Below are 27,997 nucleotides of genomic sequence, written 5' to 3' on the forward strand. Positions count from 1 at the left end.
AACCCTAACCCTAACCCTAACCCTAACCCTAACCCTAACCCTAACCCTAACCCTAACCCTAACCCTAACCCTAACCCTAACCCTAACCCTAACCCTAACCCTAACCCTAACCCTAACCCTAACCCTAACCCTAACCCTAACCCTAACCTAACCCTCGGACTCCTACCCCTCGGACTCCTACCCCTCGGACTCCTACCCCTCGGACTCCTACCCCTCGGACTCCTACCCCTCGGACTCCTACCCCTCGGACTCCTACCCCTCGGACTCCTACCCCTCGGACTCCTACCCCTCGGACTCCTACCCCTCGGACTCCTACCCCTCGGACTCCTACCCCTCGGACTCCTACCCCTCGGACTCCTACCCCTCGGACTCCTACCCCTCGGACTCCTACCCCTCGGACTCCTACCCCTCGGACTCCTACCCCTCGGACTCCTACCCCTCGGACTCCTACCCCTCGGACTCCTACCCCTCGGACTCCTACCCCTCGGACTCCTACCCCTCGGACTCCTACCCCTCGGACTCCTACCCCTCGGACTCCTACCCCTCGGACTCCTACCCCTCGGACTCCTACCCCTCGGACTCCTACCCCTCGGACTCCTACCCCTCGGACTCCTACCCCTCGGACTCCTACCCCTCGGACTCCTACCCCTCGGACTCCTACCCCTCGGACTCCTACCCCTCGGACTCCTACCCCTCGGACTCCTACCCCTCGGACTCCTACCCCTCGGACTCCTACCCCTCGGACTCCTACCCCTCGGACTCCTACCCCTCGGACTCCTACCCCTCGGACTCCTACCCCTCGGACTCCTACCCCTCGGACTCCTACCCCTCGGACTCCTACCCCTCGGACTCCTACCCCTCGGACTCCTACCCCTCGGACTCCTACCCCTCGGACTCCTACCCCTCGGACTCCTACCCCTCGGACTCCTACCCCTCGGACTCCTACCCCTCGGACTCCTACCCCTCGGACTCCTACCCCTCGGACTCCTACCCCTCGGACTCCTACCCCTCGGACTCCTACCCCTCGGACTCCTACCCCTCGGACTCCTACCCCTCGGACTCCTACCCCTCGGACTCCTACCCCTCGGACTCCTACCCCTCGGACTCCTACCCCTCGGACTCCTACCCCTCGGACTCCTACCCCTCGGACTCCTACCCCTCGGACTCCTACCCCTCGGACTCCTACCCCTCGGACTCCTACCCCTCGGACTCCTACCCCTCGGACTCCTACCCCTCGGACTCCTACCCCTCGGTAAAATAAAAATGATGAATCAAAGAACATATTTAAAGCTTTTATTTATTCTCAAAAACAACTGAAACATTTACAAGAAAACAATTACAAATGTTTACATAAACAAAAACATGAACATTCATCCAAAGAGGGAAGAAACCAAAGTGCATTACATCACATAGACACAAGATTAGATTACAAAAGAACTATGAACAAAAAGGCCAAAAAAAAAACGTGTGTGGGCTTTTCTGACCCAGGCTGAGCCAAAGGTCCAGGATGACACTTGCTATCAAGGTGGCAACTGCTACTTTGCAACCCAATATGGAGGGAGAAAAGGACAACAATAGAGCCAAAGGAGTGGACAGACAAGGCAAGGACAGGAAGTCAAAGCCATGGGACCAGAAGTCCATGTCACAAACAGGGTGATGACTGGTCTCCCTTCTCCCTTTAGGTTTGCCTTGTGAAGTTTGAAGAATGACTGGCCACATTAGAATCGATGGACTCCAACTTAAACTATTGACCTAAGGCCCAAATCAAAGCCAGGGGATTGACACATCAAGGCAGAAATTGCATACACAAAGCCCAAAGTAGATCTGAGCTGCAGTTTGTAGCCAATAAAGGATTAAACAAACGGCTGAAAGGAGCCAGCTCAGACAATATAGGATCTAGTTACAGCAGTAAATTTGAATAAATCAAAAATAAATACTCCGGGAAATAACAATTAAATAGATGTAAAAACAGAAAAGGAAATAAATGGAGTACATATATAGAGACACCAAGTCAACAAAGAACAGGTGGATACAGTAGGTTGGCATGTTAAACATACAAGAAACTTATCAAGAGAACATAAACTAAGATTTACAGGAACTGGGACCAAAATAAAATAAAAACCTGACAATTGCTTAATCGTTTTATTTGTATTATTTGTAATTTTACATAAGTAATTTTGAAAATTTGAATTATGTAAAATTGCAAATAATACAAAAGGGGCCTATGGTCAGAAGAATAACGTAAATAAATTAAGAGGTTAGGTGGGGAAAAAAGTTTAAATGGGCATAATTAAACAAATAATAATAATTATTGACAATCATAAGCTTAAAAAAGGGGGGGGTCCATACAAAAGGGCAGAAATACAAAAAGATGCTAAGGAGCAAAGTCCAAAATTAACTGGCATAAAGACCACTTTGAAAACTTATTTTTAAGAAGAACTATACAACTAAAGTTGACTAAACTAGGACAGATGCATATATACAGTGCGTATAAAGAGAAACAAGCATATGGAACTCTTACAAGGTTGAATAAATGCAAACAATACAGATGAACAAAAGACTGTTGACAAGCAAACAAATTACAAGAGCATGCATCTATATTAACAAGAACTTCCCAAAAGAAGGTTTTATTTATTTATTTAAAAAAAACTAAGAATAACCCTGTTAAAACATTTGTTTGTTTACCAATACTCTCTGCACTTCTCGATTTAGTCAATGAATGCATTGATTAACCATCCCTAAAACTTTAATTGACACATTACTAAATACATCTCTGCTGCCTTATTTGCCTAAAACCAAAGTTTGGGGCACTCTGATACCTGAGCTTATGATTTTTGATATGCACTCTGTTCCACTCCTCACAAAGTATCATACCTAACATTGGTTGATCAGAGGCTGCATTTGAAGATGGCCATATTATCTAACAGTTAAGAAACATGGCTTAACCCAATAAAGAACTCAGTATGCAAAAAGGGACACCAAGAGTCAATTTTCAATCTGTTTACTAAAGAGAACTCCACATTTCCAGGGTTCAAAGAGCAAATTAGAGTAGAAGAGCTAAATTATGGAGGCTTACCTAGGTGCGTACTGAAGTTGTCAATGACAAGCGAGACCAGGGAACAGTAGAACAGCAGGAAAAACATCAAGAATCTGCACCACTCATCTGGAAGACAGGGTACGTTGTGAAGTTGGGTAACTACAGGAAATTCAAAAGGAAATGTTGCATAAGAGTATTTTCCAAGTATTTGAGGAAACCTGCTCCATCTCCCCTCACAGTTTTTACCATCACAGTATCCTCTGGTCAAATCCTGGTCTCATTCAGGCCCAAAAGAAGTGGAGTGTGGCTATATCTGGAAATAAAAGCAAGCATTGCAACTCTGAAATAATCAGACTGATGTAAATAGAAAAAGAAAGGTGTGCATAAGGTGAACCAAGGGAACCAGGGAAGGGGAACCAAACAAACATTAGTGGGACAGCATAAAATTTCCTGCATGTCAAACAGGAAGAATGCACCTCAAATAGCAATGTGCTGAAATATAATTTCTCTTCAAATTTTAAATGTAGTGCCTTATCTGCAGCATTTATCAGTGAACTTCTGCTGGTAGACCCGCAGATTTTCAAACAAGGAGGGCATCACACAACAGACTGAGACATCATCAGTGCCAACACTATCAAAAAAAATGACAATCGTTTCTTGCAGGGAGAAGGGGGCTCAGACTGTCACAATGGCACGGACTCAATGACACATGCATTTAAAAAAATAAATAAAAATAAGTTTGTGGAAATGGTATGAACAGACAAAACAGCAGGTGTGTAGAAACCTTGACAGATCAATTTTGAATACTGTAATGGATTGTAAAGGAGACTTATCTTTTGCAGGCTGGATGCAGAGAACCATACACTGAGAAGCTGACGAGGAGATAACAGGACAGGAGTCAATGACTAAGACTTTGAAGATGAGTTTGAAGACCATGGTCAGATAATAATAGGAATCCTCAGGCAAGCACTCAACTAGGCCAGACACCAATTTCTCTGTGTGAGTTTGCTTTATAGTGCTGCTGATATGGCTTTGAGTAACAGGTGTGATTAGAACTCCATGGATTTTGATAACTTGTAGAGTGAGGGAGAGCATGGCATGACTGACATAGACAAAAGAAAATGGAGAGCATTTGTAAATCATGCAACATACTAGCCTGGGGAAAGAAAGAAAAAAAAAAGAAGAAAAAAAAAACACTTTAACTGCTTGTTAATGTTGACTTAACACACCAGTGATCAACCATCTCTAAAGCTTTTTTAATATGCACATTGCTAGATACATCTCTGCTTTTGCTGAGATGCAAGAGAACAAAGTTAGAAAATTAAGAGAGGGAAGGTTAGAAAGATAAAAAAGAAAAGATACTCAAGGTCCCTTGTCTTCACACAAGAAATGCTTCATAAGACAGGCCGAGGAACTCACATCAATGCTTCCGTTTCATTTAAGTGCATTGTGGGATGTCATTACAGAGGACTGGAGTTGAGAAACAATGCTATAACAGACAAGCACTTAAACAGCAAATTACAAAGGATAAATCTATATATGGGTTGTAAGAGAAACAAACAAACAGATATTAGCAAGCAGTCATCAGTGCACCCATGATCACAGTCCCCAAAGTGCTTTAGAGAGCACATAGAAAAGTGCATCTAAATTCACCCGTCACCAAGTCTGGGGCACCCCGCCTATCCGATATTGGTGTTCAAGTGAGTCAGAGGCCTTTCATATCTCTAAATAACTCTTGCAACACCATAAGATAATATGCAGCACTTTCTCAGTTAAGGTTGTCATGATCTCACTGGAACAAAGCAATCAATTTAAATAAGCAAACTGATTTCTAAAGCACTTTAAAAGACATATTGGGCATTTGGAAAACATGGGTTTAAACGGTACATGACACATTGTAAAGAGATTGTAAGTTGGATGAGATATCAAGTGTCACAAGCAACAGACCTTCTAGACAACACATACCCCATTACATCTCAGACCTATATAGAAAACAGAAGTTAGCATGATACTGTAATGATATGTAGACTCAGTGCACAATGGGAGAACTTTAAACAGTTCATTGAACACAGTGAGAATGTAAACAGACAGGTATCCAAATAAAGCAGAGAGATGAATGAAGATGAAAGGGTGGTTGTTTAGTTCTCACTCCTTGCTTGAGTGTAGAAGATGAGTTACTGAATGAAGGGGACTGGATGAGCACACACCTCAGCTGAAGTTGACCAGAGTGAATCTATGAAGACAGGGGACTTGCACAGAGACACAGGAGGAAGACGTTGGAGGCAAAGGACATGGAGTGAAGACCATGCAAGAATGGAGAAGGTAACTTCTTAGAAGGCTAGCCAACCAGGTAAGCAGCACATAGGGTTACATCTGGTATCCTTTAGGGAAAACAGACAATGAGTGTGGCTGAGGTGTGTGCTTCAATAGTTCATGGCTGATGGGATGATGAGTGACAGGTGCAGGTGATTAGTGGTGAGTGACTGGGTGATTGCTGAAGGATTGCAGGTGATCAGAAAGATGGATGATGGGAAATGTAGTGTGAATAGATTGGTGACCGTGACAGATACATGTTCAACATTTTTTTGAAACCATGTTTTCCAAATTCTGTGTGAAAGCAGCAAGAAAAAAAAACTCTTAAAGAATGGTGAAACACTGGCATAGGCCAGCTGTTAACAGCTGCAACAAAGGATAAAAAGTCAACATTAATGAACACATACAGAAACTGCATATACATTGATATGTTGCACTTTAATTCTCAATCTTATTAATCATAATATATTATTAATAGAATGTTTTTAAGAACAGTACACAAAGGAATTTTAACATGTACTGTAATTCTTACATTTCTATACCATTAGAAGTATTGTTACATGCAGCACAATATTAAAGCAATCAGAGGATTGAAGGTATGTATTCCTAAAAGACATTCTATGCTATACTATAAAAAAGATTTTTCTTTTAGTTTTTACACTTTTAGTTTTTATAAATTATTTTTCCTTCAATAAGAGACTCAAGAAACTTAATGAAACTATAGCATAACAAGTGAAAAAAACAAACATTAAAACCAATTTCTCTCTCAATTAGTGATGGGACTGTTGGTACTGGGGCTCCGATGCTTCGATGAAGTTTTCAAAGCACTGTACTGATGCTTGTATCGAAATGACAATACCACGTGATTGATGACGTTTGAAGCTTCAAACGTCATGCAGTATCAGAAAGTCGGGACAGCTGGTTAGAAAAAAATTGGTGCTTCACCTTATGCATAAAAGGAAAATGCATTTGATCCCGTTTTATTGCTGGGGTCTCAGAGACCCTGAACAGAACATGTCAATTATGATCACATCAGTGTATTTTATATTATTAATCAATATGTGGATCTGTTGATCAGGCTACGCATGACACGGTTGTGGTCTCATTGTCACAAATTAATTTAGATGAGATTAGATCAGATTAGATAGAACTGTATTGATCCAAGACAAGAGTGATTCCATATGTCACAGATTTCCGACGCTTTGTTTGGTCACGTGCTTTTTCAAACCATATCTGCTCCGCAATGATTTAGATTTTGTGCAGAATACAAGTCTGACCACCAGATGTCGCTAATGCGCACTGTGTTAAAAGCTTTGAGTAATGAACCATTTTCCAGCACAAAAAAGAAACCAGCAGGGATTAAACAGCTAGGGATGGGTATTGTTCAGGTTTTAACAGTATTACTACTCTTACCGATACTGCTTATAGATCCATCCAGTACTTTAAATGTATTCTTATCAGTACTTTTGGTTTATATTATATAGTGTCTGGCATTTTTGGTGTTTTATATAAGATACAGTTAGAACATGAACTAAGAAACAAAGTAAAACAAACTCACAAATTCAATAAAACAAAGATACAAATTAAATAAAGTGGTTTCATTTGTTCATGTGTTAAGGTAATTAATATAGGCCTAGCCTATAAAAGAAATCTAAGTAAAGTAACCAAATGTAAAACAACACTACATGGTTTTCACAGCATAAATTAATAGATTAATGCTTATTAAAGCTAACTTTATTCAGATGAAGAGCTGTGAGTGTTACAGTACAGGGACACGGAGGCAGGAGTAAAACACACAGTTGTATTTATTGATGTTCAACAGATTCAAATGGTAATGCAGGTGAGAAATACTGATGAATACTGAAGTGTGGGAAGCAGAGAGGTAATGCTGTCCTTTTATGTCCGTATGAAAGAAGGATGATGCTGACACAGAAGACTGGAGGCGGGGAACACTCACACACAGACAGAGGAACACTGGAGATGTTGGAGACAGGTAAGTCGATCAAAGGACTCCTTGAGGTAAGCATTTAGGTGAGTGAAGTGCAAACGAGACCAGACGAGGAGTGTGTGTGAGTGTAAGTCTTTTATGGAGCGGTTGATGATGGTGCTGATGACGAACAGGTGGCAGTGAATAGTAATCCGGGGATTGAGTGTGCTGGTATTGGTGCTCTGGTGATTGGGTGCGCTGTGGATGGTGATTGGTAGAACCTGACGTGTCTGTGACAGTGAGTGATTTTCTCTTTGTATTTTGTTGTTTGATTAACACTGATGGCATAATTGTCAGAAGGCGACTGTTGTCACTTTAAGACAATAGATATTAACACAAATCGGATTTTCTCCCAGCTGTTCATGTACACTTAGGATATAAACTGTGTTTAAGTAGCTAAACACACTCCAATCCAGTCATTTTAACATATTTTTTGTGTATTTGATCGTTTGGACTTGCACCCGAAGCCCAACATGTTTGTCTATTTGCCATCCGTTTTGGAGCATGTACACACAATTCAGCCTGAGGAACAGCGTCTCTTGCGCAGATTATTGTGCTCTCAATGTTTTAAAACGTTGATAATAATCAGCACACACCTCCTGTTACGTTATCGTCACGGACCAATGGTAGTACGAAGGTGTTTTGCATCTGAAGCGAACTTTTCCTGAAAGTTCGCTTTGGCAAGCCGTTTTGAACTTCCAAAAAGAACACAAAACGAACTTAATTTTGACCTGATTTTGTTCGAAATGACGTCACATCAGTTCGTTCTTCGATTTCGTTTGAAGTATACCGGGGCCTTAAGCCCTGTCTGTGAAACCGGGCCTATGACTTTTACTAAATTTGTATTGGAATTGGTGATTTGTGGCTTGTAATGGAGTAATTTTCGCTGTAAGGTATCTGTATTTTTACTCCAGTATGGTTTTCAGGGTACTCTTTACACTTCTGGTTTGATATTGAGTCCACATTGACACATTCATAATCATTTTTTTTTTTTTTTTTTTTTTACAGTTTTACAGTCTATGGTCGTGATCAATTAAAGATTCTGCTAATAAAGTGGCATGTTCATTCATTAGTTGATTTCTGCCACATTTACTTAACACTATTCTTACGCTGTTTGGTGATAATGTTGTGCATTCAGCACACAGATGGTATTGGGATTAAATTCAATGTAATCAACACTCTCAAACGTGTCAACAACATGCAAGACTCTGTGAAAGTGGCTTGTGCCCAAGAGTGGCAGGAAAGCAGTAGAGCTTTGTGTTATTCATTATAGTCTGGACTTTCATTCAGGAGGAATCTCTGCTGTATCGCTACAATTGGACTTACATAACCGATTACAGAGGGACTTTACTTGGAGAGCACATGCAGATCACGGTTTTCTGTGCTTTACCACTTAAACTAGCTGAATGTGGAGTGTCTCTTACTCAGAAAGAGCTTATGAACAGGTGATGCTGACCACCAAACAGATAGACATTGAGAGGTTGAACGCACAAGAAGAAATTAGAGGATGTGTTCAATGAGTATGTGTTCAATGTAAAAACTGAGTTTCATTGGCTTCTTCTACAAATTAATGGTCAGCATATGAAAGATCATGTCTGATGGTTTCCAAGTAGTAAATGTAACTTGAGAGGGGCGTTTGTCCAATTTCCGACTATAAAACTCAGACTAAGAATTTCTGACTTGGAATTTCCGACTAGGAGTTTCCTGGTTGTAAATTGGACATGAACTCCCTATCAAGTCATATTTACTGCTGGGAAACACAGAGATACCAAAAATAGACTGAATTTGACATGAATTCCAGAATTGTCAGCAAGCTATCTAGATAGTGTGGTGAATGTTTATATGGTTGTCAGTGAATGGGATGCTACATTTTATTCAGTGCTATTTTACGTACAGTGCTATTTTCACTGTGTATAAAACATACAATATGCTTCAATTGATTTTTCATATTTGTAAATATGCACTACTTTAACAACAAGAAAAGACAATGTAGCTGTTGTGGACAAAATAATAAAGAACACCGGTCATGGCGGCAATCGTTCTCCCTCCTCTATGTTTGAAAATTATGGCATGCCCATCTTGGAAACTTGGGCATTAAAATTATCCCAGAGTTTCCAAGTAGCAAATATGACTTGAGATGGTGTTCATGTCCAATTACTGACTAGGAAACTCTGACTAGGAAGTTCCTACTAGAAGTTTCCTAGTCTGAAATTCCTAGTCTGAATTTCCTGGTCCCAGAATGTGCATTATCGTAAATTGGCTCAATAATTATTTTGTGATGATTTAAAGGTGGTGAATAAGTTCATCAGATCTTCATCATTCATTAAAGAAAAATAAGTATAAAGAAAATTTCTTTATATTAAAAAAAAAAAAGAAAAAAAGAGAATCACATGCATAATCAGTGAATTTGGCTCTGCAAGCATTAAGACAAAAAGAAGTTGTATAAAATACCCAGCAGAACAATCTTTTGGAATAATTTCTTTATAAAGGACTGGTTTTTGATTAGTGACACCAAAAAGAACAGAGCAACATCATGCTAGTCTAATAATTTAAAACCAACAATCATATTTACATTATTCATATCCTGTACATGTGTTTTGCTGGGGGAATTAGATTGATCTGAAATGTCTTTAACAAACCCATTATTCACCCAACAGTTGTTGTATCTGGTAACACATTCTGGGCAACAATAACCTCCATTTGTATTCACAGTACTGAGAGTTTGTCACATTATTAATGAAATAAATAGAAGCTACAGTCGCAATTGCTGCTGCATGTCGGTTGCATAATTGCTGTGAGTGAGCAGAATCCTGCGTCCCTGAATACTGCTGTAGTGTTTCAGAAAGAGATGAGGAATGAGAGACGCTTTATAGCGGCAGGAGAATGTGGCGTTATACAGATTTTACAACCCTGAAAGATGTGATTGCGTGCAAACACTGTCATTAAAGGGGCCTATGATCATTTATCTTGTTCCCCCGAAGGACCACTTATAATGCAAGTCAATGTTTTTTTCTGTTACACTTTTGTCGTCTATGTAAATGCCTCTTCACATGAAATGAGTAAAATGAATGTGTCTGCTGTGGGTTCAGTCTAGTTTTTATCTGCTCCATCCTTCAATAACAGTCTCTTTGTGAAGATGCATCAGATCAATAGATTCATAAATCAATCTGCACAGAAATGTGTTGCTCAGACTGTTCAGATCAGACTGAAATGATCAGGGATCTTGTTGAAAAACATGAACTGCTTGTTTCTAATGTTGAAGGCTCTGTAGCATGACAGCACAAGCTTTCACACACTTTACCACATTTTACTCTCCTCATAATTTCTGCTGGTGATCAGGTTGTTTGACATCATGACTGGGTGGCCCAAGTTTCCAAACACTGAATAGGCATTATTAACATGTTCATACATTGATGTTCACATCAGAAAGAAAGAGCAAAATGAGTCGTTTTTGCAGCATTGGGTTAAGATTAACTCTCCAGCTCTCCATTCCTCACAAAAATAAAAATATGAATATAAACACAATGTGACTGTGCAGTTTCACTGCCAATGATGTGTCACTAACATGGAAAATTGTGTTTAACGCAAATGTAAAATATAGTTGCACAAGTGGTAAAAATGTCTGTCTAGTTAATTTTTCTGAAGTCATCCACCATTGGCAGATGTTAATATTGGACCCTGGCTTCTGTGATTCAGTAATGCGAGCATCGATTCCTCATGATACGACCCCTTCAAAAAGAGTTTTGTGAAGGCTGCGATGAAGCATAGATGTGAAAGGCAGAAACACTACTGTGTGTTACAGCTACTCGTCTCGCCTCCGTAGCAGCTGCTCAGATAAAAGCACAATAAATCAAAATGAGGTATTCCTGTTTAGGGAGGTTTATGGTTATTTCAGCACTAATTCACAAAAAATCCATGTGTGTGATTCACGGCTGAATGGCAGACATTCAGAAGTGTCTCGTATTGGCATGACTGTAATGATCTGCAGAAACGAACAGCAAGCGCAGTCCAGAGTTTTGCCCTTTTTATACTAAAATCACATGAGTTGCTGTTCTTATAAAACAGTAAAAGTCTTTCCTTTATGCATAAAAGACATTTTGGTGCAAACATAGATGTTCGTGTGTTTTATCTCCTTGGGTCTTGAGTTCCTTCTTGAGTCTCTACACTTGTTTTGTATGTCACAAGTCAACTGTAGTCCACTTTCTCTCCCACACGTCTTTCATAGGCTGCGTTATGATTGGCTGAGAGAACAGCATCATAGGCTGGATTCTTTAGGGGGGAAGTCCAGGTTGGTAACCATGGTGACTACAGAGAGGATGTCATCGGGGGCGATGAGGTTGGTGGTGCGTTGCATTGAGATGATGCGTTCCTCCACACATCCTGCAGACAGACGCGCCTCGGCCTCATGATCCCAACACTCCTCTATGGTCTCACAGAGCATCGCCAGACCCTACAGGACAATAAACGTATGAGACAGCATAGAAAATGCTTCCATTTTGGAATATTTTCACATGTAAATGAAGCAGCTTTAATGAAGCAGCACTGGAGCTACATGAACAAAACCTGATGAAAATCGGACCTAACCCTAACCAACTGAATAAAAGTCACATTACCAAATCACTCATTAACTTATATTTAATTAGTCATCTTGATATAGAGAATGTGAAATATTTCTTATATATTTTGTATAACTTTGCTTTGTATTTCTCAAAATCCAGTAGTTCCCTTTCAGTCGGTCATGTTCGACATACGTCAGCAGTGAACCGACGAATTGGGATATCGCCAATGTTTCCTCTAAGCTGCACGCATGAATAATAATTGCCACACAGAGGATATCAGACATGAAATCATGTGTGGGGAAATCCGTTTGATATTAGTTTAAATGAGAAATAATTGCAGTGCTCTGGTCAACTGCTATAGAGTTATTGTCTCTATAGAGTTAGAACCGGTGAATGCGGTTTACAGGTTTTATAGAAAGAGAACGATGTGAGCGCGTGTGAGCGGGTGCGGGATTGAGCCAAATCAGTCGCGGTAAGAATACTGTCGTCATGTTTGCGGACTTAATGGCTCAATATAAGAGGCAACACAAAACGAAAAGAAATGGGAAATAAAACATCATGTTTTAATGAAAAGTGGCGGAAATAACAGATGATGGGCACAGAATGCTAACAAAGACATTTACAATTACACACCCACCACAGGTGTAGCTTGCGAACTCAAAATACATCAGTTATATACCTCCGTTTAAATAGATTTTTGTGTGTGGTGGTGGTGTGGGTTTCAGGGATATTTAGATAACTATAAAAGAGTTAACATGTTCACTTTTCTATTAATATTTAGCTATCAGATCTGTTTAAATGCTTCAGTTTGTTTTCATATTATAATACATTAAAACAAATTGAAGCATTTAAACTGACAAAATACTGTATATCAGTTTAAATCCTTCAGGATTATATATAATATAATATAATATAATATAATATAATATAATATAATATAATATAATATAATATAATATAATATAATATAATATAATATAATATAATATAATATAATATAATATAATATAATATAATAATATAAATGTAAGCCTAATAAAAAAAATGATCTCAAGGGGATTGTTTATGGCTCCTTGCCACTAAAAATCTTGAAACCTCCTGGTATAGAAAATCAGGGAAAATCATAAGTTATAAACATGTAATTTTGATGGTTTATCACTGTCTGTTGCTAATAATTTACTGTAGAAAAAAAAACACAATAATAAAACCATCAGTGTAACTGCTCATATTATTATAAAGAATAACTGTCCTGCAGGAGGTTTTTAAATTATTTTTAAATAGAATTTCTCAGTAAAGACTGGTACAGTTAACACAGCAATGTGAAAAAAATCTCAAGTAACCTAAAATGTTCTTAATTTAGTGACTGAACTGCTTGTTTTCAAAAATATGATTTAAATACACTACCGTTCAAAAGTTTGGGATCGGTAAGATTTTTAATGTCTTTAAAAGAAGTTTTGTCTGCTCACCAAGGCTGCATTTATTTAATTAAAAATAAAAAAACGTAATATTGTGAAATATTATTACAATTTAAAATAATTGTTTTCTATTTTAATATATTTTGCACAGTAATTTATTCCTGTGATGTCAAAGCTGAATTTTCAGAATCATTACTCCAGTCTTCAGTGTCACATGATCCTTCAGAAATCATTATAATATGCTGATTTACTGTTCAAGAAACATTTAATGTGTACAATTGTACAAAATATTTTCACTCAAGGAACAGGGCGTTCACATTCTCAACTATCTCGATGACTGGCTCATTCTAGCTCACTTGTGAGATCAGTTGTGCAAACACGGGGACCTGGTGTTAACTCACCTCAGCCGGTTGGGTCTTCGGGTCAACTGGGACAAGAGCAAACTCGCCCCCTGTCAGAGGATCTCTTACCTCGGTATGGAACTGGACTCGATTGCCCAGACAGCGCGCCTCACGTGTGTCCAGTCTGTGCTGAACTGCCTGAGTTCGCTCAAGAGCAGGACAGTGGCCCCACTGAAATTATTTCAGAGGCTTCTGGGGCATATGGCATCATCAGCTGCAGTCACGCCACTCGGATTGCTTCATATGAGGCCCCTTCAGCACTGGCTTCACGGCCGAGTCCCAAGATGGGCGTGGCAATGTGGCACGTTCCGTGTGGATATCACACTGGGCTGCCGTCGTACCCTCACTCTGTGGTCGGACCCTCCATTCCTGCCGCCAGGAGTGCCCCTGGAACAAGTGTCCAGACATGCTGTGGTCTTCAAAGATGCTTCCACCACAGGATGGGGGGCCACGTACAACGGGCATGCAGTTTCAGGTCTGTGGACAGGGCCTCAACTGCAGTGGCATATCAATTGCCTCGAGTTGCTAGCAGTACGTCTTGCGCTTGGCCGCTTCAAACAGCTGTTATCAGGCAAGCATGTACTGGTCCATATGGACAGCACTGCGACCGTTGCGTACATCAGCCACCAGGGCGGTCTATGCTCCTGTCGCATGTCGCAACTCGCCCACCATCTCCTCTTATGGAGTCAGATTCATCTGAGGTCACTTTGTGCCTTTCACATCCCAGGCGTGCTCAACCATGCAGCCATCAAGCTCTCACAGCAGCCTCTGCTTCCGGGAGAATGGAGACTCCATCCCTAGGTGGTCCAGCTGATTTGGCAGTGGTTTGGGGCCACTCAGAAAGATCTGTTTGCCTCCCCAGACACAGCCCATTGCCAGTTGTTTTACTCCCTAACCGAGGGCACTCTCGGCACGGAAGCACTTGCACACAGCTGGCCCCGGGGTCTATGCAAGTATGCATTTCCCCCAGGGAGCCTGCTCACACAGCTACAGTTCAAGATAAGGGAGGATAAGGAGCGTGTCTGGATAGTGATGCCTTATTGGCCCACTCGGACCTGGTTTCCAGAACTGATGCTCCTCGCGACAGCACCTCCTTGGCCATTTCCTCTGAGGAAGGACCTTCTGGCTCAGAGAAGGGGCACCCTATGGCACCCACGTCCAGACCTCTGGAAACTCTGGTCCCTGAACGGGACACAGAGGTTCTAAGTGATCTACCCCAGTCGGTTGTAGACACCATCACTTCTGCTAGAGCTCCTTCTACCAGGAACCTCTATGCTCTGAAGTGGATCCTGCTCTTTGAGTGGTGTTCCTCTTACCGAAAGGACACCCAAACATGTTCGATCAGGTCAGTGCTTTCCTTCCTGCAAGAAGGGCTGGAGCGAAGGCCGTCTCCCTCCTCCCTCAAAGTGTATGTTGTCACCATTGCCACACATCACGACGCAGTTGATGGTAAGTCGTTGAGGAAACATGACCTGATCGTCAGGTTCCTGAGGGGGGCGATGAGACTAAATCTGCTTCGCTCTCCCTCTATAATCTCTTGGGACCTGTCCCTGGTGCTTACTGCGCTCTGGGGACCTCCCTTTGAGACTTTGCAGTCAGTTGAGTTAAAAGAGCTGTCCCTTAAGACAGTATTCCTGGTTGCATTGGCCTCCATTAAGAGGGTAGGGGACCTGCACGCATTTTCGGTCGATGAATCATGCATGGAATGATATCCACTGGATAGTGGATGTCATCGTCTTGGCTTATTAGTCCCAAGGCGTGCCCTGCCCACCCGGGTGGAGGGCTCACTCCACTAGAGGAGTGGCAGTAGAGCTGCAGGCTGGACAACACCAAACACGTTCGCTAGATTCTATAGCTTTCGTGTAGAACCAGTATCTTCCTGTGTACTCACCCCTAGTGGCCAGTAGCGTAAAGGACCTGTTCTAAGTGTCGGCTTGTAACGGCACTCCCGCCCCCTCTCGGTGGGTTGTGGTCTCCGCAGCGTCCCCTATGGGCACGCTTCCCCAGTGTTATGCAAGTCTTACTGAATGGGTCTTGCACTTCTGATGTATGTCTCCATTCCCTCCTTCAGGGAAAGAGGGTTACATACGTAACCAAGACGCTTTTTATAACTACTAACCACTTTATCCCAACAACATGTCAGTGTTTTATTGATAACTGAAACTAGTGAATTTTTTGTTTGTTTTTTTCTTTATTTTTCATTATTTGAAATAAAACTGAAATAAAATAAAATACAAATATTCTATGTGTCATGATCATGAGTTGGAGTGCCCCGTTTAGCCTGCTGTCGTCCCAGAGCAGCCCGAGCAGCCTGAGCCCGCTGCCATCACCGAGCTGCCCGCTCTCCCTTATTCGGCCACGGAGGCTGTCACCGTGCTGCCGCCACCGTGCTGCCACCGCCACCCAGGCCGCCTGCCCTGCCGCCGCCGCCCAAGCCGCCAGCCCTGCCGCTGCTGCTGCTCAAACATCTTGCCCTGCTGGCACCACCCAGGCCGTCTGTCCAGTCGCCGTCAACCAAGCCTTCTGTTCTGCCGCCGTCATCCAAGCCTTCTGTCCTGCTGTCGTCGCCCAGGCTTTCTGCCCTGCTGCCACTGCCCCGGCAGTCTGAACCGCTGGAACCCACCTGGTCAGTTCCTCCAGCACCGCCCTGGCAATCAGCTAGGACTCCAGACCCTAGGGAACCCGCCTGGTCAGTTCCTCCAGTGCCGCCCTGGCAATCAGCCAGGACCCTGACCTTCTTAGAGCCCCCGTGGTCTGTTCCTCTGGCTCCCCCCTGGCCTTCGGTTGGGGGCTCTGGTCCTGGCCCACCGTCCCTACCCCTGGTCCTCTTCCAGTCCACCTCCCTCCTGAGAGTTGTGTTTTTGTTTTTTGTTTTTTCATGGAGCGCCTGGTAGCCGCTCCGTAAGGAGGGGGTACTGTCATGATCATGAGTTGGAGTGCCCCGTTTAGCCACTAGAGGGCACTCCAACATTTTACTCTTATTTCACTGTTTTGGACTTCATTTCCCATACTCACCCCCTGGACTCATTATCTTCATTTCATTGCACTCAGCTGTTTTGTGTTTGCTCATTAGTTTCTGTCTATTTATACTATGTGCTTCTGTCTTTGTTTGTGGTTCATTATTATTTTGTTACATGCACTTTTGTTGCTCTGGCTTTTTGTTTGTGGACTGATTACGTGGAGTTTGACCCTTGCCTGTTATAACGATTTTGACTTTGGATTTACCAATAAATGCTGCAACTGGATCCTAACATCTTGTTCTTGTGTGCAACCGTGACAGTATGAAACTAACTTTATAAAAAAAAAAAAAATAAAATAAAAAAATCATCAACATTTCTAATTTTTAAGTTGAAGTATTAAAATGACCAAAACTGAAATATATATGAATATATATGAACTGAAAAAATAAATGAAACCTAAATAAAAATATCTAAAAAAAAAAAAAAAAAGCTAATAGAAATTGGCAATTACTAAAACTAAAATTAATTTGAAAAACTGAAAATATAAACATAAAAGCTAATTCAAAATATTAATATTAAATAATATAATAGTATATAAATAATGCAAAAATAACACTAAAATGTTTTATATTTATTCCTTTTACTGACAAATACAAGAACCTTTTTCATATTTTTATGGTCATGTGGTCCTAATCGGTTTCTGTGGTCAGATAGTAAATATTTTTGTATTATTTTTTATTACTTGACACAAAGCATTTATTGGAAAATGGTGGAAAATAAATTGAAGATTTGTCAAAACTTATTATACCATGATGAAATGTTATTAAAAATGTAATGTACTTTATGTCAGTGTGTGTGTGAGTGTGTGCTCTACCGTATGTTTTAGCCAGTGTTCTCTGAATATCGGTCGTAGTTTCTTATGCACAACGACATCCTGCATGTCCTCCAGCGACGGATGAAGACCTGCCTCCTCCTCAAACGGCAGAGAGAACTCATCCACAGGACCTGAGAGACACACAAGGGTCACTACCGGTTTACACACACACACACACACACACTTCTCATAATAGTCTCTGAATGAATGAGTGATTGTTACCGTCGGCTGCTGTACATCGCACGGCCAGTTCCCACAGCACAAGACCCACCGCGTACATGTCGATTCTGAGAAACGCGTCACGCTGGAAACTGATCGCCCCTTCCAACACTTCTGGAGCCATGTAGCGCCGCGTTCCCACCTTTAACAAAACAAACAAACAACAACTGCTGATGAAACTTTCACCAACACTATTATCAACAATCAGTTAACACTTTAAATCTGTCACAAATAAGGACTGGTCACAGAGTCTGTGAAGGTCTGCAATGCATTGCTGTGAAAAAAACCTACTTACATAAAAATGTTCATCCTTTTTCTCTGTTTTTGAGCACATGCAAATATCATTCTCACCTGTCCGTGTGTGTCACCTGTAGATTTCCCTGCCTCAAACTTCAGCGCCAGGCCAAAGTCAGCAATACAGGCAGTTAAATCGCTCTTCAGTAACACATTCTTGCTTTTGATATCTCTGAGAGAGAGAGATTAAATAGCAATGAGTAACCTGGACAACAAAATGACACATACTGCCATCTAACTGGGCGCTGCCAGGGATTGCTGGGGGTCCATGAAAAAGTTTAGAGAAAAATAGTGTAAAAACTAAATATAAAAAAAATTAACATTAATATATACAAATTTTAGATTAAAATAAACAAGTCAATAAATAAGTAAACATAAATATTTCCTCTAACAGTACATTACTATGAGTAGAAAAAAGTAATAATTTAACTTTAAGGGTTCACCAAAAAATAAAAATTCTGTCATGAATTATTCACCCTCATGTCATTCCACACCCGTAAGACCTTCGTTCATCTTCAGAACACAAATTAAGATATTTTTGAAAAAATCCAAGAGGTATATGACTCGTGTATAGACAGCAATATAATCAACACTTTCAAGGTCCAGAAAGGAACTAAAGACATTGTTAAAACAGTCATGTGACTGCAGTGGATCAACCTTAATGTTATGAAGAGAATACTTTTTGTGTACAAAAACAAAACAAAAATAAAGACTTTATTCAACAAAATCTTCTCTTCTGTGTCATTCTCATACATTGTTTATGTTCAGAATGCTGGCTCAGTATTTGCCAAAGCTGATCATGTGAGCAACACGATGCATGCGTGTGATGCTGACACAGGAGCCGGCCAATAATGAGTCGCCGTTCTGACAATGAACCTGGAAGTGCTGGACGTAAACAACGTATGAGAATGACACAGAAGAGAAGAGATTGTTGATTAAAGTCATTATTTTTGTTTTGTTATTCTCGTATTATTCTCCATTATTTAGTATTCTTGTCTCTTCATAACATTAAGGTTGAACTACTGCAGTCAGGTTGACTTTTTAAACAATCTTTAGTATCTTTAGTACCTTTCTGGACCTTGAAAGTGTTGGTTAAATTGCTGTCTATGGACGAGTCATACACCTCTCAGATTTCATCAAAAACATCTTAATTTGTGTTCAGAAGAATGACCTGGGGGGTGAGTAATTAATGACAGAAATGTTATTTTTGCGTGAACTAACCCTTTAAAAGAAACTAAATATTTTCTAAACAAAATTTTATACACATTTATATCATACAGATGCCTGTTGATGCAGGTCCTCACACGAGAACAACCTGATCTGAATCAGAGGAGTGTACCTGTGTGCGATGGCAGGCTTGTGTCCGTCCTTCAGGTTGGGAATGTCCTCATGTAAATATGCCAAGCCACGCACAAACGTCTGTGCTATCAGACACAGCTCGTTCCAGGAAACAACATTAGCCTTCAGGAAGTCCGTCAACGAGCCCTGAGTACAAACACACATACTCTCGATATTATCAACACTCCAATCAGTCTCTGTGAATTGTGCAACATTGTGAGGTCATGTGACAGTAATGTAGATGCTACTGTTTAAAGACACCTTGAAATCAAGATTGATTATTCTTATTTTTTATTGTGTTTCAGTGTTTATTGTAAATGATTTATCCATGCAGATAATTATATATTTTTTTTAAATTCACGTGCTTTGTAATCTTTAATCAAAAATATTAAGTTCCTCTTTACCTTGCAACGACAACTCGTTGCAGAAATGAGCAAAATCAATTCCTCATGGACAAGATCAAGTCCCGCCCTACATTTTTTCTCCTTCTAAAAGACGTTTCATGCAAATATACTTCACAAAAGTGAAGAAAAGATTGCAATTTCCATTTCATAACAAATTTAAAACAGTTATCATTGTATACATTTGTTAAATATTAGGGATTATACACTGTGCAGTAAGCACTGTACACTAATGATCTGAGCATAGCTGATGACAAACGCTCTTGTTACTTTTACATGATGATGTTCACAGGTGTGTGTTTGTATGCATGTTTATGCACCTTTTCATGGTACGCTGTGATGAGCCAGAGCTCTATATCCACTCCGCTTCCTCTTTTTTCTGCTCCAATGAAGTGAAGGATGTTTTCATGCTTCATTCCACTCATACTATAAATCTCATATTCATTCTGCCATGACTGCTTATTCTGAGAGAGATCACAAACAAACACTTACAAAATTACCCACATTCAAAGTCATTGTAAAATAGTCAATAAACACACAAACTGGGCTGGTGCAGCACTTCTATATTTTAATCTGTAGCGTAGCCTCACTTTTTCTTGCGTACCAGCACTTCTCACAACACCAGCACTTCAAAGTTAACACCGACAATAATTATTTACTGTGATTATTATTATAGTCTCCAGTACAATGAAGTGTATTTTCAGGCTGAATTAATTTTTTGGGTTGGAGGTTTATTCATAAAGATATCATAATGAACCTCTCTAGTTTTAACATACATACAATATGCCATCAAACATGCCTAAACCATGGTAAAATTGCTTAATATTGCTTTTGGCTTACTGCTTAATTAAAAACTTTAAAGCCTTGAAAATATCTTCTATACTGAAGCTGAAGAGGCAACATGGGCACACAGTAATGACATGAAATCTCTCAGATACCTGGACAGGGAAGATTTTCACCGCCACAGGTTCGTTGAGCAGCTGAGCCTTCCAGACGCAGCCAAATCGTCCACGAGCCTTCACCTCCAGCAGCTGCAGTGGCTTCTGACCCAGCAACGGCGATGGAGGCATCAGTCCGGGATCCTGAAGACAACAAACACAAACACACAGATCACTGCTGAGACTATCCTGCGTCGACACACAAACACACATGGTTTTCTGACAAACAGCATCTGATGCAGGTCAACTCAAATATGAATCCATGCGAGCTAGAAAGAAAGGAAAAAAGAACCCCATATGCAGAAAACAGCAGCCGCATCACAAACTCATGAAAGACGATGAAAACTAAAGCATCGGCATGGCAGGATGGGAGAGTGAATGAAGCTCTTACCTCTATCATGATATGAAAGGCGCGCTAGCAAAAGAGGAAGAGAGGGATTTTACTGTTTCTAGCACACAAGCGTGATGAGAGCAAGAACGATCTCAAAACCATCTCAGCATGAGAATGAGAAAGAGAAATACTGATGTGGTGTCTGTGATAGATTCTCATATGCCGCAATGAGAAACTGACATGGAAACACACTCACTCACTCACTCACACACACACACACACACACACACACACACACACACACACACACACACACACACACACACACACACACACACACACACACACACACACACACACACACACACACACACACACATACACACACACACACACACACATTCACCTAGCTATTTAAAAAAAAGATTATATTGTTTTTACATAAATCTAATTAGAACTTCTATGGACTGTTTTGTCCCCCATTTAAAGGAGAATAAAGCAACAAGCACATGCACTGAGAGTGCACTTCAAACAATCAAATCCAATCACAATCCTTTGACATGAAAATCATTTTATAGAGATTTCTGGGATAGTATGAATCCTTTGAATTAACAGATTTATTCTCTGTGGCTCTAATAAATGTTTATAATAATACAAAAAACAATGAGATGTGAATGTTGTTCAGTGTTGCTTGATGAATCTCCCTGGAAGAAGAATAAACATAGCTAAAATATTTAATAGAAAAAATTTTCTCATTCAGTAGCTTTGTCTAAAGACTTGAATTACTGAAATAACTAAAAACTAAAACCAAAAACTGAAACTTAATAAAAACTTGGTAAGCTGTAAAAAGGGTGTTTTTTTAAATCCTTTTTTAAAAATGGTTAATATCTCTTATATCATCAGTTGTTAATAAATGTTTTATGTTTTTTTTTAAAACATTATAGTGTTTAAATTCATTGTATGATTGTTATCGTGGTACAACCAAATAGTTGCACATTATATATATATTGTAGAAATATACAAAATTGTTGATACCTTTGATAAATATGATCAAAGATGACTGTAAAAATAAATCTGCAATGTTTATCCTTTTGATCTTTAATTCATAAAATTAGCAAAAATCCAACCTTTCATTGAAGGAAAACAATTGAAAGTTGGGGGGAATCAAATTATGAAATAAATGCTTTTCTCCAACACACATTGGCAACAAAGGCCAAATTCCCTTAAACATTCATCACAATGAGAAAAAACAAAGAATATAGTTCTGATGTGCAGCAAAAGATTTTGAGCTTCACAAAATAGAAAGTGGCTGTAAGAAAATAGGTAAAGCATTGAAAATCCCCATTTCCACAATCAGGGCAATAATTAAGAAGTTCCAAACAACTAAAAATGTTACAAATTTGCCTGGAAGAGGACGTGTGTCTAAATCATCCTAATGCACGGTGAGGAGGAAAGTTTGAGTGGACAAAGACTTTCCAAGGATCACAGCTGGAGAATTGCAGAGATTAGTTGAGTCTTGAGTCTCAGAAAGCCTAAAGAAATTATCAAACAGCATCTACATCACCACAAGTTGTTCAGGAGGGTTTCAAGAAAAATCCTCTGCTCTTATCCAGAAACAATCTCCAGCATATTCAGTTGTCAGACACGACTGGAACTTCAAACAGGACCAGCTTCTATGGTCAGATGAAACTAAAATAAGAGCTTTTTGGCAGCAAACCCACCAGATGGGTTTGGTGCACACATGGATAAAAAGTGCCCCATGCCCACGGTTAAATATACTGCTGGATCTTTAATGTTGTGGGCCTATTTTTCTGCAGGAGATCTTGTTCAGATACATGGTATCATGGATTCTATCAAACACCAACAGATAAAAAATCAAAACCTGACTGCTTCTGCTAGAAATCCAACAATGGACCGTGGTTGGACCTTCCATCAGGACAATGATCCAAAACAAACATCAAAACCAACACAAAATCTGAAGGATCTGGAGAGATTCTGCATGAAGGAATGGTCTCTGATCTCTTGTCAGGTGTTTTCCAAACTCATCAGGCATTATAGAAGAAGCTGTTTTCTTGGCAAAAGGAGGTTGCAAAAATTTAATAAAAGGGTGCCAATAATTGTGGCCAACGTGTTTTAGAGAAAAACATTTATTTCATAATGTGACTTTCCCCCCACTTTTAATTGTTTTCATTCAATGAAAGGTTAGATTTTTGCTAATTTTATGAATTAAAGATGAAAAGGATAAACAATGAAGATTTATTTTTACAGTCGTGTTTATATATATATATATATATATATATATATATATATATATATATATATATATATATATATATACTGTAATTGTACGACCTGACATGAAAAGTGTACCAACCTACCCATACTTCAAATTAGCCATTTTACCAGTATTTGAGATAGATCTACAAACCTTTTCACACTGCCACAAGGATCAGTTATGCTCCTCTGGATGATGCATTATCATGTTTACTGTTATTACTTTGTCAATTCATAATAAAACAGCCATGTTTGCGGTTGTGCCACCCTGACATTTGAGAATGGACAAATTGCTGGACAAAAGTTTTTCAATTATTTCAACATCTTTGAAAACTAGGTGGCTGCTGGAAGAGGCCGGCAGGGGGTGCTCACCCTGTGGTCGGTGTGGGTCTTAACACCCCAGTATAGTGATGGGGACAAAAAGCACCGTCCTTCGGATGAGACGTTAAACTGAGGTCCTGACTCTCTGTGGTCGTTAAAAATCCAAGGATGTCCTTCGAAAAGAGTAGGGGTGTAACCCCAACATCCTGGCCAAACTTGCCCATTGGCCTCTGTCCATCATGGCCTTCTAATCATCCCCATACACTGATTGGCTTCATTACTCTGTCTCCTCTCCACCAATAACCTGGTGTGTGGCGGGCATTCTGGTGCAATATGGCTGCTGTTGCATCATCCAGGTGGATGTTGCACATTGGTGGTGGTTGAGGAGATTCTCCCTTCGTATATGAAAGCGCTTTGAGTACCCAGAAAAGCTCTATTTAAATGTAAGGAATTATGTTACATGTACTTGCTGTGGTAATAACAGTAAATTTGCGCACAATTAAATGGAATCAAACCCTAATCCTAACTCTAACCCTACAGTAAGTTAGTGTTGTTAATTAATATTACTCCATACTTAAATGTATTATTACACTGTAACAAGGACACCTTGAAATTAAGTGTAACCCAAAAGACACATGGATACACGTTAATACCGGTAATGATATGTGAAAGAGTCCCGAAAGCTACAAAAATCTCTAGACTATAAAGATCACTGGTCAGAAAGGTTTCACAAGTACCTGTGACGGCACGAGCAGCGGTGGGTACGTCAGCTTGAGATGCCGGTACATCCAGAAAGAGATGAAGAGAATGACAGCAACAGCCATGACGGGAATCAGAGAGTAGAGCAATGTGGGAAACAAGTCCGGCTTTGGGCTGACGGGGTTAGATGTTGCTGGAGACAAGAATTAACTAAAAATGTGACACTCTTTTCAAAATCTGGACATTTAGAAATCTAGAAAGCTATACTATATGTGGTTCTATTTTAGAAACAACAACATACAAACTATGGCAATGATAATCTCAGGGACTGATTATGTGCTTTATTTAATGTTAAAAGTGTCTAATGTGAGTTTGAATATCATTTACAGTCATACTGAAAGAACAATGGACAATTGACCTCAGATTTTGAAAATAAATGAAAGGAAACAAGAATGTTCAGATTGGGAACAAACGAGTGTATTCTATGACAAAGATTGTTTCAGTTACTCAGGATGTATTTTTAATAATGTTAAAATGGTGTAGTTTATCAGCCTATCATATTTTAGGGCCAGTCTCTCTGCCGCAGCAGCTTCACATTGAATATTAATGTGTTTGTGAACTCACTCGGAAGCGTCTCTGGACTGTAGTGAATCTTGTTGTTGCACATGTTCCCCTCACAGCAGCAGAAGAAGACGTCAGGATTCTCCTTACGCTCCACACACTCACTGCTGCACACACACAGAGAACGTGTTTTCATCATCTGAGCACTACAAATCATAGACAACATGGAAATACACTCAACGCATGCAAGCATGCACCTGTCGTAGCAGTAGATGTCATCGAGCCAGCAGCCCTGCTTGACCATCTCGATGGTTCCTGAGCGGTTCTTCCAGGTGGAGAAACAGTGTTGTCGTTTGTCCTTTTCTCCAAAACATGACTCGATTCCGCTCTGGTTCGTCCCCTCCTTTTCCCAGCTGGCGTTATAAAACGCACACTCCTGCGTCTCAGAGCGCCCAAGTATTGCACCTGAATGACACAGAAATATATTTTACATGTTGTCCATGTGAGGTCATTTAAAACCTCATTGCATCTAAAATCTTAAGGTGGAAATGAAGCAGGTAGTCAAGTTAAAATGATTTAGGAAATGGATTTCCAACAAAAAATTGTATGTAACAAACACGATAAATGTAACCAAGAGCTGAGCATGTCGAATAGCACTTCTGATTTCAATAGCTGGATGTCTAACAACACAATACTCCAATAATCATAATGATAAAACACATAATATACAAATTTTTGGTCAACAGTTTTTTAAAAATTTGTGTTTGTCAAAATGCATTCTGGGATTTCTTGCATATGAGGGATATATGCAATGCTGCATTAGAATTTGGCCAGAAGGTGTCTTAAAATTTATTGTATTTATATTTTATAATAATATTGCAAATCTGCATGAAATGAAATTTAAGTTGTTAATCACTTATAAGACTTTCTAAAATTTGGGTGAATTACTACTTTAAGAGCCAGTGAAAGCTTTAATGGTCTGTTTATATTAAACATACTAGCCTTCAAATATTAGGGGTCAGTAAGATTGCTTAAAGTTTCTGTAAGAAGTCTCTTCTGCTCACCAAGGCTGCATTTATTTGATCATAAATACAGTAAAACAATATTATTCCCTTGTAAGATAGCTCATTTCTATGTGAATATATAGTAAAGTGTAATTTATTCCTGTGATCAAAGCTGAATTTTCAGCATCATTACTCCAGTCTTCAGTGTCACATGATCCTTCAGAAATCATTCTGATATGATGATTTGATGCTCAAGAAACATTTATGATTATTATTAATGTTGAAAACAGTTCAGATTTCTGTGGAAACCGTCATACATTTTATTCTTCAGGATTCTTTGATGAATAGAAAGTTCAGCATTTATTTGAAGAAGAATCTTCTGTCTTTACAGTCACTTTTGATCAATTTAATGCATTGTTGCTGAATAAAAGTATTAATTTATTTTTTTAAACAAATTACTAACCTCAAAGTTTTAATGGTTGTGTACAGTGCACAGGAAAAAGTGCGTGTGTGTGTGTGTGTGTCAGGGAAAGGGCTTGTATTTCGTCCACAACAGCTCATTGAAGGGAAGGAATGCTAGAAAGCCGACGCATGGAGCAATCTGACATTTCTGCTGACAGACGTCTTTAACCTCTCTCAATAATTCAACACGCTGAACAGATTTCCATTCACTTCAGCCCACTGAACATTCACAAAATTCCATGCAAGCGTCGCTGAAACAAGCATTAAAAGCCTTCATCAGGATGCTGGGCAGAGGCGGCATGATTATGAAATAATTATGAACTTTCATAGTAATAGTTCACTTACTTTCATAAATCACAGGATTAAAAGGCCAACAGGCGCTGATCACTCTCACAATCTTATCAAGATTGTTCAGTTCTCAGCCAGTGGAAATGTTTCGTTCCTAAATGTCAAATGTCACTTTCATTCTTCTGGAGTCACGTGTGAGTTTGGAGAGTCTGAATGGTGTGTTTGTGCCTGAAGTCTCAACATGTGTCTGCTTTCTCATATCATATTCATACATTTTACACCTGTCATAAATTGTATTCATTCTTGTTGTCTCTTTTGCTACATTGTTAAAAATATATAATAAAAAAAATAATCACAACACAATGTTTACAGATCCTCTAATAAAAGTTATTTGACTTCTCATGTATGTATGTATGTATGTATGTATGTATGTATGTATGTATATATATATATATATATATATATATATATATATATATATATATATATATATATATATATATATATATATATATATATATATATATATATATATATATATATATTATACACACACACACACACACACACACACACATCTCATTGGAGTTAATTCTGTCACAATGCCTGTGCTGTGTCTTGTGTTTTATAGGACTTTTATGTTTAAGTGTAATCTTAGTTCTCTTTGCTTCTGTCTTCACTTCCTGTGTTTGATTCCTGTTTTGCCTTGTACTTTGTGTGTCATTTGTTACCACTACATCAAATCACCTACACCTGTCCCTCATCTACCCATTGTTAACCTGTGTATTTATAGCTCTGTGCTTCACTAGTAGTTTGTGGGTCGTTGCTCCTGTATGTGTGTATCTGTCTTTATGTTTTTGTTATGAAATATTTGTGCTAGCATTTGGATTCTCTGCCTTATCCCTGCTCATACATTACAAATTCATTGAAAATTGTTGTTTGCTGTTTTAATGTTTGTTGGAATTGTTGTTTTTATATGCCGCAAACTGGATTGTCAAAGAATATTGTTGTGACTGTTACAATGACAATAAAGAAGTCTAATCACTGAATCCTCCTGTGAAGGTATGATCTCTCTCTCACACACACGCAACTGTGCACACTTTTACTTTCTAACAAAAAATCATTCTGTATGATTCATAAGCCTTTTGAAAAGTGGGGACATGGAGTAATGTCCTCATAAGTCACCTCTTCTTGTAATACCTATGTCATACCCATGTCATTATATAAATTTGTATCCTGATATGTCACAAAAACGTGCGCACACATACACACACAAACACATACACACACACATCACACTATTACCAGCAGAGGGCGATAA

General features: G+C 39.6%; 1 protein-coding gene across 2 annotated transcripts in view; it reads right to left on the bottom strand.

Annotated features, from left to right (window-relative positions):
- Positions 1-9,593: 9,593 nt before the first annotated feature.
- Positions 9,594-27,997, bottom strand: part of acvr2ab (activin A receptor type 2Ab) — a 34,309-nt gene continuing 15,905 nt past the window's right edge. Inside the window, exons 4-13 of one of the 2 annotated variants that reach the window (XM_067373158.1) lie at positions 25,180-25,387; positions 24,986-25,086; positions 24,400-24,554; positions 20,737-20,880; positions 20,119-20,262; positions 19,399-19,544; positions 18,117-18,231; positions 17,769-17,907; positions 17,547-17,677; positions 9,594-11,787 (exon numbers count right to left, since the gene is read on the bottom strand). In XM_067373158.1, the coding sequence (XP_067229259.1) occupies positions 11,593-11,787; positions 17,547-17,677; positions 17,769-17,907; positions 18,117-18,231; positions 19,399-19,544; positions 20,119-20,262; positions 20,737-20,880; positions 24,400-24,554; positions 24,986-25,086; positions 25,180-25,387 (1,478 nt within the window). In that variant the 3' untranslated portion in view covers positions 9,594-11,592. Of the gene's footprint in view, positions 11,788-17,546; positions 17,678-17,768; positions 17,908-18,116; positions 18,232-19,398; positions 19,545-20,118; positions 20,263-20,736; positions 20,881-24,399; positions 24,555-24,985; positions 25,090-25,179; positions 25,388-27,997 lie in introns of both variants that reach the window. The other variant, XM_067373157.1, reaches the window with a different exon arrangement.

The sequence above is a fragment of the Chanodichthys erythropterus genome, chromosome 21 (assembly GCF_024489055.1).
Source record: "Chanodichthys erythropterus isolate Z2021 chromosome 21, ASM2448905v1, whole genome shotgun sequence".
In the NCBI taxonomy this organism is placed as follows: Eukaryota; Metazoa; Chordata; class Actinopteri; order Cypriniformes; family Xenocyprididae; genus Chanodichthys; species Chanodichthys erythropterus.